This window comes from Plasmodium vivax, chromosome 13, assembly GCF_000002415.2.
Source record: "Plasmodium vivax chromosome 13, whole genome shotgun sequence".
In the NCBI taxonomy this organism is placed as follows: Eukaryota; Apicomplexa; class Aconoidasida; order Haemosporida; family Plasmodiidae; genus Plasmodium; species Plasmodium vivax.
In genome coordinates this window covers 458,032-472,192 of record NC_009918.1, presented here as the reverse complement: position 1 = coordinate 472,192, position 14,161 = coordinate 458,032, and the positions used below count along the sequence as shown (strand labels likewise).

At 48.8% G+C, this 14,161-nt stretch overlaps 3 protein-coding genes across 3 annotated transcripts, besides 15 other annotated features; 2 read left to right on the top strand and 1 right to left on the bottom strand.

Moving 5' to 3' along the window:
• Nucleotides 1-5: 5 nt before the first annotated feature.
• Nucleotides 6-25: a microsatellite.
• Nucleotides 26-123: 98 nt separating this feature from the next.
• Nucleotides 124-145: a microsatellite.
• A 306-nt stretch (nt 146-451) lies between these two features.
• PVX_084605 (hypothetical protein, conserved) lies at nt 452-2,178 on the top strand (the record flags this gene model as incomplete). Its single annotated transcript, XM_001616538.1, has 1 exon — nt 452-2,178. The coding sequence occupies exon 1, from the start codon at nt 937-939 to the stop codon at nt 2,176-2,178; it is 1,242 nt and encodes a 413-aa protein (XP_001616588.1). The 5' UTR covers nt 452-936.
• Nucleotides 2,179-3,384: 1,206 nt separating this feature from the next.
• Nucleotides 3,385-3,426: a microsatellite.
• A 161-nt stretch (nt 3,427-3,587) lies between these two features.
• Nucleotides 3,588-5,848, bottom strand: PVX_084600 (DnaJ domain containing protein; the record flags this gene model as incomplete). Its single annotated transcript, XM_001616537.1, has 4 exons — nt 3,588-4,418; nt 4,617-4,883; nt 5,260-5,361; nt 5,743-5,848. 4 exons carry the CDS (start codon nt 5,846-5,848, stop codon nt 4,156-4,158), a joined length of 738 nt encoding a protein of 245 aa, XP_001616587.1. The 3' UTR covers nt 3,588-4,155.
• Nucleotides 3,654-3,691: a microsatellite.
• Nucleotides 4,142-4,171: a microsatellite.
• Nucleotides 4,532-4,555: a microsatellite.
• A 149-nt stretch (nt 5,849-5,997) lies between the features above and the next one.
• Nucleotides 5,998-6,034: a microsatellite.
• A 1,740-nt stretch (nt 6,035-7,774) lies between these two features.
• Nucleotides 7,775-7,918: a microsatellite.
• Nucleotides 7,862-7,883: a microsatellite.
• Nucleotides 7,919-7,929: 11 nt separating the features above from the next.
• Nucleotides 7,930-8,061: a microsatellite.
• A 515-nt stretch (nt 8,062-8,576) lies between these two features.
• Nucleotides 8,577-8,596: a microsatellite.
• Nucleotides 8,597-8,791: 195 nt separating this feature from the next.
• Nucleotides 8,792-8,832: a microsatellite.
• Nucleotides 8,833-9,061: 229 nt separating this feature from the next.
• Nucleotides 9,062-9,088: a microsatellite.
• Nucleotides 9,089-9,443: 355 nt separating this feature from the next.
• PVX_084595 (DNA replication licensing factor MCM8, putative) lies at nt 9,444-13,474 on the top strand (the record flags this gene model as incomplete). The annotated part of the gene is made up of 2 exons (XM_001616536.1): nt 9,444-9,489; nt 9,627-13,474. The coding sequence occupies 2 exons, from the start codon at nt 9,444-9,446 to the stop codon at nt 13,472-13,474; spliced, it is 3,894 nt and encodes a 1,297-aa protein (XP_001616586.1).
• Nucleotides 12,005-12,066: a microsatellite.
• A 119-nt stretch (nt 13,475-13,593) lies between the features above and the next one.
• Nucleotides 13,594-13,621: a microsatellite.
• Nucleotides 13,622-14,161: the final 540 nt, after the last annotated feature.

Below are 14,161 nucleotides of genomic sequence, written 5' to 3'. Positions count from 1 at the left end.
GGATGCATATCATGTGCCGAAAAAAAAAAAAAAAAAAAAAAGGCATGGTTAAATGTACATGATTTTTTAAAGGGTAAATTTTCTACCAGGTGAACCAGAAGAGCTTCCAAATGATGGAGGTGTTCTTTCACTCCTTCGTTTTGCGCATTTTAATAGCAAAAGGGGGAGGGGGGCACAGGTACACGGAGGGGTAGCAGTGAGATAGTAGTGATATCGTAGTGACATCGTAGTGACATCGTAGTGACATCGCAGTGACATCGCGGGAGAGGGCGGCGAGAAAGCAAGACCATCGCAGTCACACCGCAGTCACACCGCAGTCACACCGCATCAGAAACGGACTCAGATGCACGCTGAGGCATGCGCAGTGCCCAGAATGTTGGGCGAGAAATGCTGCCGGGCAGGCACGCTTCAAAAGTGCAGAGGAAGGCGCTGGTGCCCACCTGTGGAAAGCCTCCCGGGGGGATAAAACACGGCTCCCCATCTGGTGACACGCTTTGCGGTTGGCCTTTCGCCGCGAACCTTAGCAGTTCCTCGTGCGAAAAAAAAAAAAACCACCACATGAAAGTGCAGTGTGGGGAGATACAGATACCATCCGGATGCCGCAAGGGGAAGGAAGAAGAGAGGACGCCTGCCGAACTAACGCACACCATTTGTATGTGCCGCTTTCCAAACGGGTTGAGGCCAATCGGGGGGAAGGCCTCCACCAGGCACAGCATAGCACTGATAGGGAGCGGCACGCAGTAGCGTTCGATGTTAGGCTTAGGGGGGATCTGCTTTTCGGCTGATTCTCCCCGCTGGGGCTGCCCTCCCTCCGTTGCACCTCCCCGCATTGTAATCAGCACGTCTCACAGTGGGCTCATTCCACCCAGGTGTGTGTGATAGTAAGTCAGCTGGGGTAACACCTCACTGTGGCGCTACCCACCAAGGGGGAAGAAAATGGCCCCTACGAGGAAGCTGCTCTCGCGGGGTGCCCTGCTAAGTATACAGGTGCCTGGGGGGCGCACTGCGCAAACGAGCGGAGGTGTATTCCCTTGCCACAGGGGACTGCACAGTGGAAGCAGGGATGTGAAGAAGCAAGGCAAGCCGAATGGTACAGTCAAACCGAATGGGGATTACAAACCGAACGGGGCGGACCGCCCAAGTCGGGCGAACAGCCTGGAAGACGTAAAGGTCTCCAAAGAAACGTCCAGCAAGGCGCTATTCGACGAGTGCCTAGAGGAAATCTACAGGAAGAAACGACAAGTTGATAAGAACAGCGTAGAGTATGATGTGTCTCCAGTGATAGAAGAGCTAAGCAAAGAAGAAATAAAATTAACAAGAGATATTTTTAAAAGAATTGAAGGAAAAAAAAAAAACATATCCCTTTTCAATTATGGGGATGTTCAGATTGATCCCTATTGGAACCCCTTCAAAGACGTCACTGACATGAGGAGAGAAATCGTTTTTGAGTTTAGTGAATATACCAAAGTGGCTACCATGGTGGAGGTGAAAAGGCAAAGGCATTCCATTAAGCGGTCCCTCAAGGAGCAATACAGACTGTATAACCCCTACTCAGGGGAGCATAGTGCCCACCTCGGATTGGGCAAAGACTCCATAGAAGCAGATTCGATCGTCTGTAATGATAAGAGTGAAAGGTATTGGAATCCGGGGGTTAATAGAAAAAAATTACTCTCCTTAAAGTGCCCCTTTATATGGAGACACACCCACCTGTTGCACCACTTTATTGGCGAAAATGGTCTCATCTTACCCCGTAAAATCAATTTCACCACAAGGAAACAGCAGATTCAAATTTTTAAAGCCATTTGTGTAGCGCGCAGGATGGCCCTCTACCCGTATGATAGGAAGCCTGAGAAGGACGACCTCATCCCCCTGATGGACCCCCTGCAGCTGCTCGCCGATGAGTTGATTCATCGCTTCGTCCAAAGGAACGACTTGCGAGCTCAGGCCATGCTCAAGGCCATGATCAACAGGTACCCCTCCTTAAACTATTACAGGTATTTCTGCCACGAGGCGGGTGGGAAGCAGCGGGGGGGAGCGCAGCCGGAGGGAGAGCAACCAGGGGAAGCGCAACAAGGGGAAGCGCAACCTGGTGACCGCCACTTCGCGAAGATGCTGCGCAGGTATAAGGAGAACTACTATGAGGGGGCAACCCCTCCACAGGGGCACACCAAACAGTAAACTTATTTAGAGGCCTACCTTTAAGGGTAGCAAAGGTGTGAATATGCGGCTTGCTTTTTAATGTAACATAGATTGGACACCCACAGCGGGTGGCAGTGCAAACTGGCCACTGAAGAGAGGGGTACCCCCCTACCAGGGGTCTTTCCTCCAATTTTTTTTTTTTTAACCCGCCCCACAATTTGTCCGAACGAAAATGTTTCCAAAATGGATTTTCCAGTGCAGCACCGCTAAGCTGCTAAGCTGCTAAGCGGCAAAACAGATAAGCTGCTACACCGCTATACCGCTGCACCGGGGAGAAGGAACCACCAAGCTTCTCCGCCCCGTCGGCTGAGTCACGTTACACTTTTTTTTTTCTTTTCTTCCCCTCATACGCTCGCACGAGAACACGTCAACGTGTGAGTAACGTCTTACATCTTCGCATTTCGCGTTTAATTATTATAACGTTTGGAATAAAAAAAAAGAAAAAGAAATAAAAAAGGAATGTTCGATTGCGTGGTGGGCGCACTCATACATGTGCCCAGCCGTTTACAAGCAGAAAAGGAAGCATATGGAGGTATCCGCCTGTGCGCGTGTGTTCATTTATATACAAAGCATGCACACCTGCGCGTTAACACCGTGATGGGGGCAAAATCCACTTCATTAAAATAAAAAAAAATTGATAATGGAAAAGAACGCAATTTCCACAGGTGTTTTCTTCTCTTGCCGCCATGAAAAAATGAAAAAAAAAAAAAATAAATAAATGGAGTAACGTAACGGGGGACCCACTTCCGAGGAGCAACTCCGCGTGCGCCCATATATGCACATGTCTAAATCGCGTCACTCCTTTCGCAAAATGGTCTCACATATGAGTAGTACCCCCTTGCGACGTGTAGCTGGAACATATGCATTTAAAAAAAAGGAAGTAAAAAGAGGGAAAATGGAAGAAGAAAAAAGGAAAAAGGCTGTGTACCTTTAACATAGTACAATGTGTACGTTAATATGCCGCCGCTACGCGTGAGCACACGTACGGGGATGCGGCCCTTGGGGGGGTCCCACTCGTTCGACGCAATTCCGCTTCTACGTGGGGAGGCACTCGCGCAGGCACGTACGCAGGCATTTAAACATACATATATATACATATATATGTATGCATGTATATGCATATGTGCACCCATCACACTGACGCGCTCGCTCTAATTCTTGCGCAGCTATGCCGCCTCCACATGACGTAACATGGAACCATGCCTTAAAAAATGGAGGGGGGAATTAAAAAAGAAAAAAACACGCAAAGAATGATGGAAAAAAAAAAAGAAAGAAAATTGATCGCTAAAAAATGTGCAACGCGCGGTGTGTAATAAATCAACATGTAAAGCATTGCCGCACTGTGCTGTGTTTTTTTTTTTTTTTTTTTTTTTTATTCTTTTTTTTTTCTCATTTCGAGTTGTAGGAAGCATTTCGGAAAAGGATCTCTGATGGGTAGCATTGACAAGTGGCTAACTCCTGGTGGGCCGTTTCTGGAAATACTTTTTACGGGCAGCATATGCAATTGCGGAATAGAACGGAGGAGGGGGCCGGAGAGGGCGCACCTTTGCCACATCAAAAAGGAGGAGTCGTGCATAAGCACATGGGCGCATAGGAACATGGGCGCTCTTGCTCATGAGCACACATGTACGTATATACACACGGGCACCCCGCCGGGTTCCATTCGCATCCATATGATGTTAATTATGCACACGTACGGTGGGTCAACGGGGGGAGGACATCATTCGCGCAGGCATAACAAGCCCGGTGTAGGTGAAAGGGAGGGGCAGTTCACAGCATGGAGACGTTTTACCGCTATGCCGCAATACCATTTTGCCGTTTTTTATTTTATTTTTTTTTTTTTCCCCTTCGAATGTTCCCTTCAGGGGGCCAAGCGAACTCTCATCTGTTGTTTCCTCATCTGTTGTTTCCTCATCTCCTCTTTCCGCATCTCTTCTTTCCCCACCTCTTCTCTCCTCATCTCTTGTTTCGTCTCATTTCGTGCGCGGGCAGCTGCCTGACGTTAACGTTGCCTCGCCCGTCTTCCTCGCGCTCAGTCACCGTCCTCTCGATGGTCCCGTTGGGCAACGTCTTCACCGTCTCGATTCTTGTCACTCGTTTTCCGTTAACGATGGAGGTGGTTTTCGACGTGGACGTTTTTACAAATCGGTTTTTGAATTTGCCTCCGTTGGACGTTGAGGTCTCTACGGACGTGAAGCAGGAGCCTCCATCCATGAAGTCTGGCCGGGAAAAAAAAAAAAAAAAAACAAAAATGAGTCATTGGTTGTGCATATATGGAGGGGGGGGACACAGCGGAGTAGCAATTCCTTTGTCTATTTGTCCCATTGTTCTTTTTTTCCATTTGTTTTTTTTTATTTTTTTCTCTTTTCCTTTCCCCCCCTTGCGTCGGACGGCCTGGCGCCGCTTCTCTCACTTACTGTCAAAGTTGGATGAGCCAAAGGAGATGTTAAAGGACGAGCCGAAGAAGCTGTCGAAGGGGTCATTCGATCTGGCCATTCTTCCCCTTCGCTTGTCCCCAAAGGAGGAACCCATGACTTCACTAAAAAAGGATTCATTTCCAAAAGGAGTGGAATCTCCAAAGAACATTTCAAAAATCCTCTGCGCGTCATTGAACCCGAAATTTTTGTGGAAGTTAGAAAACTCGTCGTTCTCGTCCGGCAAGTAATTCTCATCGGTGCCGTACACTGCAGGGGGGGAGGGGAAAGAAAGAATAACCAAGTGTGAAACGGATGTGAAGTAGAAACGCGGTCAAACGGGGGAAGCAGAGACACCATCAATCATGTGAAGCAGAGACACCATCAATCATGTGAAGCAGAGACACCATCAATCATGTGAAGCAGAGACACCATCAATCATGTGAAGCAGAGACACCATCAATCATGTGAAGCAGAGACACCATCAATCATGTGAAGCAGAGACACGTCCAAACAGGTGAAGCAGGGAAGCGGTCAAACGGGTGTAGTAGAAACACAGCCAACATGTGCACCCCCGCTGCCGATTCCAAAAAACGCTCATGGCAGATCCCGCCTGGGCATTTTTTCCAACTCTCAATTTCCTTACGGTCGTATTTTCTCCTTCTCTTGGGGTCGGACAGCACTTCGTAGGCCTCCGAAATCTGCTTGAACTTCTCCGTAGCCTCGGCCTTATTGTTTGGGTTCTTATCTGGGGAAAAAAAAACAAACAAACACATTTTTTAGTTTGGCACCCAGGTGATGAATCCCCTAGGGGAGGGAGGCTGCATTTCACTTTTGTGGTTTAAGCGGTTTGAGCAGCATACGCGAGAAGAACCACATACAGGTGCGCCCACTCCACCCAGAACAGGCATAACGTGGTGGGCGCAAAAATGGAAAAACGGACGGGAGAAGCAAACGGGTGAGCGCTTCCTCCTCAGGAAATTCACTGGGAGGTACGCTCCACATGCACACGAATCACGTCACGCAAAAGGGGCCTACAAAAAAGGCGTGCCTCAGAGGGGGTTGCGAATCGGCTGTCACTCGTTTGTCACTCGACTGCCACGTGAATGCCAACCGAGAGTGGTCTTACCAGGGTGCCACTTCATGGCCAAGGTCCTATACGACTTCTTGATTATGCTTAAGTCGGCATCTTGAGGAACCCCTAGCACTTCATAGTAATTCACCCGTTTTGACATCTTCGTCTGGAAGAGCAGCCTCCCTTTCGCGAAATTTGAGGAAGTAAAAAAAAAGGAAAAAAAAAAAAAAAAAAAAAAAAAAGGAATGATCTCCCAGTGGTTCACTTGCAGGTTATGTAAAGTATAATTATCCTTCGTATGGGGGTGGAGTGGCTGTGCTTTTGTCGAATGTATTTTTTTAGCATATGGAAAAAATATGTTCCTTCTGTGCGTTTTTTGGTTTTTTTTTTCCTGAGAGGTATTAACAAAACGGTTAATTGTTTGTGCGACTGTTCGTGTGACCGCTCGTATGGCCGCTCATATGGCTGCTCATATGACTGTTCGCTTAATTATTTCGCTTCGATTGTTCTCTTCTCTTCACGTGGCTTCGCATAACTTGGCTTTCCCCTTTTCCTTTTTTTTAAATAAATTAAATGCGCATGTACAAAGGTAAGCGAAAAAAATGAAGCAAAAAGTACAATGCCAACGTTCACGGGAAGGAATTTTTTTTTTTTTAATTTTCAAAATGGTGAATGGACTGACCTGACCAGGTATTTACCAGTTGGGAAAAAATGCCAAAATGGTAAAAGGGAAAAGGCAGTATGGCAAAATGGCAAAAGGCAAAATGGCATAAGGCAAAATGGCATAAGGCAAAAGGCAATATAACAATATGACAATATGGCAGTGCTATTTAGCCGCGTTAAAAAAAAAAAGTGAGCGCGAGGGGTATGGAGGTTTGGCCGTGGGCCGCACGTGGGTACATACGGCACGCGGGGCGTTCCCCGTGAGGGCGTTCACACTGCGTAGGTAATGCGCATATTGTGATGGTGCGAGGGGCGCTGCTGCCTGGCCGATTCCATTTCCCCCCTCAGAGTGTATATATATTCGTACACTTCACCTGGGCGTACGTACGTGCCTGTGCGTAGGCGTATATGCATGTACCCATTTGTATGTAGTTCCTGGCATGCGCTCGCGGGGTGCTCTCTTTGACGGGGACATGACCGCGGCAGCGCCATGTGGCCAGTGTGTTGAATTTCTCTGCATGCGGGCGGGGCAACACGAAAAAGTGTACGCCAGTGCGCAGGCGCCAAATGGTGATAATGCCTACGCATTCGCCACACGAAGGAATATTTTCCCCCCAAAAAAAAACGAAAAAGAGCAAAAAAGAGCAAAAAAAAGGAACAAATGGGAGCGAATAGGCGGCACGTATACCTATGCAGCATTGTATGCCCTTCCCATGTGGTTGCCTTTGCTTTGTATATCCTCTCCCTCCCTTTCTTACCTCCTCAATTCCACCCCGTTAAGCGAATTGTGGAGGACACTACGTGCAAGTGGGATGATAATTCTGCAAAACCGCGATCGCTCTCATTATGCGATGTTCCTCCAAAGTTGCTTTGTCGCCTCCCATCTCGTTGGAATAGTGAAATAAAAAAAAAAAAATTACCCATCTGGTGTGTTTAGCGCGAAATGTTCATCCCAAAGTGGAAGGGGAGAATCAAACGGGAGCTGCAAAAAAGGAACATTTACATGACAGGCACTCCTTCCACTGTGCGGCGTTGTTCTGCTGGTCAAATTGTACACATGCGATGAGCACGTTTGGTGAATATGCATATGCAGGAATACTTGTGGGCACCTATTCTCCCTGGAGAGTTGGAAGAGGGGTAGAAAGTAACCTCCCCCCCCACCAAGAGGGGCTCCCGCCTATGTGCACACACAAGCGCGTTATTAACCCCTTTAACATGCGCACAAGGGGGAAAGCAGCGTTTTAAAGCGAGCAGTGTATTCCCTAAGTGTGGCGGGAAAGAAAAAAATACACTCCCCGTTAATCATCCGAACAGCTTGCCAACAAATGGAGACCCCCCACACGCAGGTACTTATTTTGTAAACGCACAACTTAGACAAGGGGGGAAAAATGCCACTTCTGTAAGCCTTTTTTTTTTTTTTTTTTTTTTGCCTCACACAAATGGTTGCCCCCCTGTATCGAACCCCTCCTTGGTACGTGTAGGCGACGGGCTATGCCAAAAGGTAGGAACGAATGCATGCACGTTTGTGCGAACGATCATATGAATACTCTTACGTGTGTAAAAATGTGCACAACAATGAAATGGAAAAACTGTATAGTATAGGGAGGTCATATTGGTTTAGTCCCCCCTCCTGTGCGAAGTCCTCCATTTGGGAAAACTCCCATCCTGCTCATCGCTACTTTTAAAATGATTTAAAAAAAAAAAAAAAAAAAGGGGGCATTCCTAAGTTGTAAAAACTCCAGGGAGATGTTTACCCCCTTGGTAAGTCTCCCCAAGCTGAGTGGCTAAAGTAGGAAGCATTTTACGCATGGAATACCCTAATGGAGCATTTCTCGGGGGGGTAAAAAACTGGCAGTCCATTCGGGCACCTTTCCATTTGGGGGCGATGCCCAACGGGTGCAGAGCCAAACATGAGGGTTTAAAAAAGGGCAAATGGGAGGGGGATAACCACGCCGAGTAGCCACCGAAGAGGAATTTTTCCACCGGCCGGCGAACCGCTTAGCAACCGCGCAGATACCTTCCCTTATGAGGTTCTCCTTTCCCATCTTTACACCGCCCCGCTAGCCGAACAGAACGACTACTCCCCGTTGGAAAAACGAAGTAACATTCCAATATGCTGCGTTTTTTTTTTTTTTTTTTTTATCCCGTCAGGAATGTTTCCCCAAAGGTTATCACATATCTGTAGTGTACCCAATGTGATGCGCGTTTTCTCCTACGTTTACATTGTTCATCTAGGTGGACCACTCAATTCGCTCTTCTGTGCGTGGGGGGTGTGAACCCAGCCCACATGGCGGGGGGATGTCCCTCCCCTGGTGATTACAAAGATGTGTACACAAAAAAAAAAAAAAAAAGAAAAAAAGAAAGAAAGAGAGAGAGATTTTAGAAAGATCGCCCCTTTTCGTACATACGGATGAAAGAGCGATCTGCATGAAAGGCAAAACACACGCTTGTGTATGCACAAGTATGCGCTTGGGGCGCACTGGAAACTGTCCACCCAGCCCAGAGCCAACCATTCGTTGGGGAAGGCAGTTGCACATGCGCTGTGAAGATATACGCACGGAAACTTTGCAATTATGTATGCGCAGACGTACACGGAATACCACATGTTATTTTATTTTATTTTATTTTTTTTTTTATCTCGTAGCAGAAAAGAAGGCGCGCACGGTCCGCCACCGCACCCCTAACCCCTGTACGTACACACATACAACTGGACAAGACACATTCTTCGCTGCACCCTCTCAAGTGCATATTCTTCATAAAGTGTTTATTTTTTTTTTTTTTGGAAAAAATTCGAAACAACTTCAGTGAAGGAGAAAAGTGCTCCAGACACGTCGGATGAAAAGAGAAATTGTCTTTTTAACAAATCATCATGATAACGAGGTGTAATGTTTCTTTTCCTTTCCCCCCGTGTATGATCGAAGGGTACAATTCACGCCGATGAGGAAGGAGGGACCACTTTCGATGTGCATGTGTGTAACGTTCCCCACGCAGATGTGCCTCTTCAGCGGGAAGGAAGCAAAAAGGAGGGAAAAAAAAGAAGAAGAAAAAACAACAAGTGGGAAAAACAGAGCACCGCTTAGGACGAGACCGAAATGGACACCCTGGTGCACCTTTACTTTAACCAGTCGGAGCTGAATGGTAAGACGAGGCGGCGCTTCAGCTGCGAAGTAGAGGCGAACCTCTGCAAATTGGGGGCAAACCTCTGCAAATTGGAGGAACCCCCCCACAAATTAGATGAACCCACCTGTGCACGTTCCCCAATGCACCCCGCGCAGACGACGTCAAGACGCTGATCCTAAGCTGGGTGACCTTCTTCAAGAACAACTGGAGCAGCCTGTTTAACGTTGACAAAGAAATCGTCCTCAACTTGGAGTTTTTCCTGGACAATAAAAAATTGATAAATAGAAATGCCCCTCCGAATAATGAAGTGTATTTACACGAGCTGAAGAAGAACCCAGAAATTGTTCTGAAGTTTATGAAGTTGGCGCTGCACCTCCTGCTGTGTAAGATGCTGGACATTGAGGCGGTGAGCACGGAGGAGGTGCCCGTGGGGGTGAGTGAGGGCATCCGGTTCGAGCCCCTGGGGAGGGACGATCTGCACATCGCGAGCAAAGAGAGCAAGAACAGCGGCGATAGCAACGATAGCAGTGGTAGCAGCGATAGCAGCGGGGGGCACAGCAGCGACAGTGCGAGCCGCGTCCGGAGGGGCAGGCGCGTAGTTGGCACACAGATAAGCGGCGTTGGAAGCCATCTCGGGGGCGGCCATCTCGGGGGCGGACTTCTCAGCGGTGGAAGCCACCTCGGAAGGGGCGGCTATTTCATCGGCGGGGGCCACCTGGGCATCCGGTCCGCGGCGATGCGGAGCGCCGCGGCCTCCCCGAGGAGCCCCTTCATCAGGCGAGACGAAATCAGCGACTTCGAAAACGACGACCCGTTAATTAGCGAGCTCAAGTGCTACCGCTACAAAGAGTCCGAATTCTTCAAGGCCTATTTCCTAACCAACAGAATTACCATCTACATATACAATTGGAACAAGCTAAATAAATTTGAGAATTTAAAAAGTGAAAAGGTGAATCAGTTGATATGTCTCCGAGGAAGCGTCCTTAGAGTATCCCCCATCCAGTTGCTAATCACCAAGTTGGATTTCATTTGCGAAAAATGCAAAGGCATCATCCAGGTGGAATTTACAGATGGGAAATTTGACACTCCCAAAAAATGCCCTAACCCTAATTGTGACAGTAGGAACTTCCACCCAATTAGGGAATCAGCCAAATCGATAGAATACCAAAAGATTATCCTCAAGGAAAATAAAAAGATCTTAAGTAGCATGAATGAAATGGGAGACTCCAATGTAAAGAATCTAACAGTCACATTGGAGGTCTCCAAATTTTTTATAAATTCTTGTGTGCCAGGGAACTACGTAGAAGTCGTAGGAATTCTGAAAGTCATCTCATATAATAACAACTACCTCATTAATGGGAAAAATTCTATTTATAATATGTATGTTGATTGCCTTTCTATTTTCCCCTTATCGTCCAAGAAGTACCTCAATAACAGCTCCTTCAACTTCGAGAAGGTGAAGGAGACAAAAAACAGACTCTACAGCTCCCTCCTCTGGGAGTCCTACTTTGATAAAATTGAGAAGAAGAGGCTCCTCTACTGCGGCGAGGAGAAGGCGCCAAGTGGGGATATCCGCCACGGGGAGGAGGCGGATCCCGCGGGTGGAGATCAGCCCACCGCTATGGAGGGGGGTCACATAAGTAGAGACCATCCCACCGCTATTGAGGGGCATCCCACGGGTGGAGATCAGTCAACCGCTATTCAGGGAAACCCCGTGGGTGGAACCCACCTGAGAAGCCTAACCACAACTGAGACCAACGCAGCACCCGTTTGCTCTCAAAGCTATAGCCCCCTAGGGGCGGCCAATTACGATGCCACGAGCGAAATAGACATTAAGGCCAAAACGAACGTCTCCTTTGACGCAAGCACGGTGAATAACTCCATCGAAATGAATACCTACGAGGAGATCATTTGCGCTGGCATTGGTGAGATGCTAAGCGAAGGGGCAGCTACCACTTCGGGGGACAGCCAAAGTGGGGTGCCCCAATTTCGTGACTCAGTGGAAAAGGCGCCCACATCAAACGGGGAGAAAAAAAACGCCGGGGAAGACCCCCCTGTGGTTGGAGACACGAACAGAGAGACCTCCACAATACTGGAGGACCTCCAGCTGGATGACGACGAGCTGTGCATGTACGGGGATTACATCGATGAGGAGAGCATGGGGATCGAGCGGAAGAGGAAAAGGGGGCAAGGCGACTACGGCGGTGAGGGGGAGCCGGGCGAACTTGGCTGGCCAGCCCACCCCGGCGGGATGAACCAGGAGTGGCAGTCAATCTGGCCCAGCGGAGCGAACCAGGGGTGGAAGCCATTCCAAGCGGGGCAGCCAATCGAACCGGGGCAACCAACCCAACCGGGGCAGCCATCCCAGCCGGGGAAGCCATCCCACCCGGATGGTCCGAATGCTCCGAATGCTCCGAACGCTCCCAACGACCCGAACCACCCGAACCACCCGAACCACCCGAACCACCCGAACCACCCGAACCACCCGAACGATGACCGGCACTTCAACCAGACGACGCAGTTCGACGCGAAGGTACTAGAATTCATCGACGACATGCACAAATACGGGAAGAATAAGTTTTACCTCCTCGTAGCCTCCCTCTGCCCACGCATCATAATGAACAGCTATATAAAGGCAGGCATGCTGCTGAGTCTCCTCGGAGGAAAAACCATATATGATGAGTATAAGCAAATAAAAAGGAGAGGGAACATACACAACCTACTGATTGGAGATCCCGGGCTAGGAAAAAGCCGAATCCTTCAGTACGTAAGTAACATCATCGAGAATAGCCTATTCATTTGCAGCACGTCCACCAGCATCAACGGGTTAACTGCATGTGCATTTAAAGACGCCACAAACAATGAGTACTCCCTGGAAGGAGGTGCACTGGTTCTCTCGGACAAAGGCATATGCTGCATCGACGAATTAGATAAAATTTCTCTAACGGACCAGCAGTCATTCCTTGAGTGTATGGAGAGCCAGTGCATTAACATTAGCAAAGCTGGGATCGTTTGCAATCTGAAGACTAGGTGCTCCATCATCGCGGCCTCCAACCCGAAGGAAGGCAAATATAATTACAACAAGACCATTTTTGAAAATATAAAAATCCCATTCCCCCTTTTAACTCGATTCGATCTGGTCTTCCTATTAACCGATAAAATGTCGGAGGAGAAAGACTACCGGATTTCGAATTACCTCATTAATTCGAACTATGACGCCCAGGGGAAAAAGAAGAAAAAGAAAAAAAGAAGAAGAAGGGAGAGGGAGAGAACCCCACGGGGGGGGAGCAGAAAGGGCGCCAACAGTAAAGGGGCGAACAGAAAGGGGGCACAAAAGAAGGGGGTTCCCGAGGCGGATCAGCGGGAGGGCCACGGCAGCGATGGGAAGGATGGCAGTCATGGAAGCGGTGAACGTGGTGAACGCGGTGAACGCTGCGAACGCTGCGAACGCGATGATAGCGAAGGAAGCGACGGAAGCGACGACAGCGATGACAGCGACCTGGACGATGAGGACATGTTCTCCCCCAAAAATGACCTGCTGAATAAGTGCAAACAAATCGATGAGCGCAGCTACCTGCCCGTGGAGCTGCTCGGAGTCTTCATCAAGTACTGCAGGAAGTGCATCTTCCCCACCCTGTCCGATGAAGCTAAGAAGTACATACGGAAATTCTACCTGCATTTGCGAAGCCTCTCTGCTACGCACAGCAATATAAGCTCCCCCATCACCATCAGGCAGCTGGAATCTTTAATTCGCCTTTGCCAGGCCAGGGCAAGAGGAGATCTTTCCAACGTCGTAACGCTGTACCATGCGAAGGAGGTCGTGGAGATTTACCAGAAAACGATATTCTACCCTGCGTACTTGAAAACGCTCAATTTTAGGGAAAAAACGGCTAGCAGGATGAGCAGGGGCAAGTCGGCCGCCGCCATTTCGAACGTCTTCAAGGAGGGCATCATCCAGCTGGTCAAGCAGCGCGAAAATAAAATTTTCAACAAGGTGGGTTGATAGCGGCGGCGTGGTGCGCAGTGCAGCGTAACGCAGCGCAGCGAAGTGGAGAGGCCCTCCAGATGGCCTCTGCTCGGGGGGTCTTTCCGTAGCTACCGGTGCCACGTCACGCCACTCCTCTCTTCACTCCCCCAAACCGTGATACACTGCTGTGCATTTTTTTTATTTTTTTGCAGGATCTGCGTAACCTGGCCAAGTCGGTCATCCTCGCAGCGGAGTCCTACATCTCGGACGAAGCGTTAATTCACTACGGTAGGTTTTTATGGCGCTTTTCGTGCCGCTTCTGTGATGCGTATCCCCCGCCGCAAAACCCTTCCGCGGGTTGCCCCCTACGGCCGTACTGCCGCCCCCCTTTAAGCCAAACTGGTAGAGGGCCTCTTCACAATGTAGCATGTGTCCAAGCGATGGTGAAATTTTCCACGGCAGACATGTAAACGTTGTTGCCAGAGAGGGGGGGTACTACTGTTGGGGCCGAAGTAGAACGTCGCTTCGTGAACTCTTAGGGCTGACCACATGGCGATTTAAATTTACGTGCCTATGCACATATTCATACGAATTTTCATGCACATCTTCATTCACATTTTCGCTTCCCCCCCTTTGCAGTGAACAACGAGGGGTTCATCCTGTACAAGGGTGGCTACTGGCAGGTGGACCCGTTTTACCTGCGCTAGCTCTTGCACAGGGGAG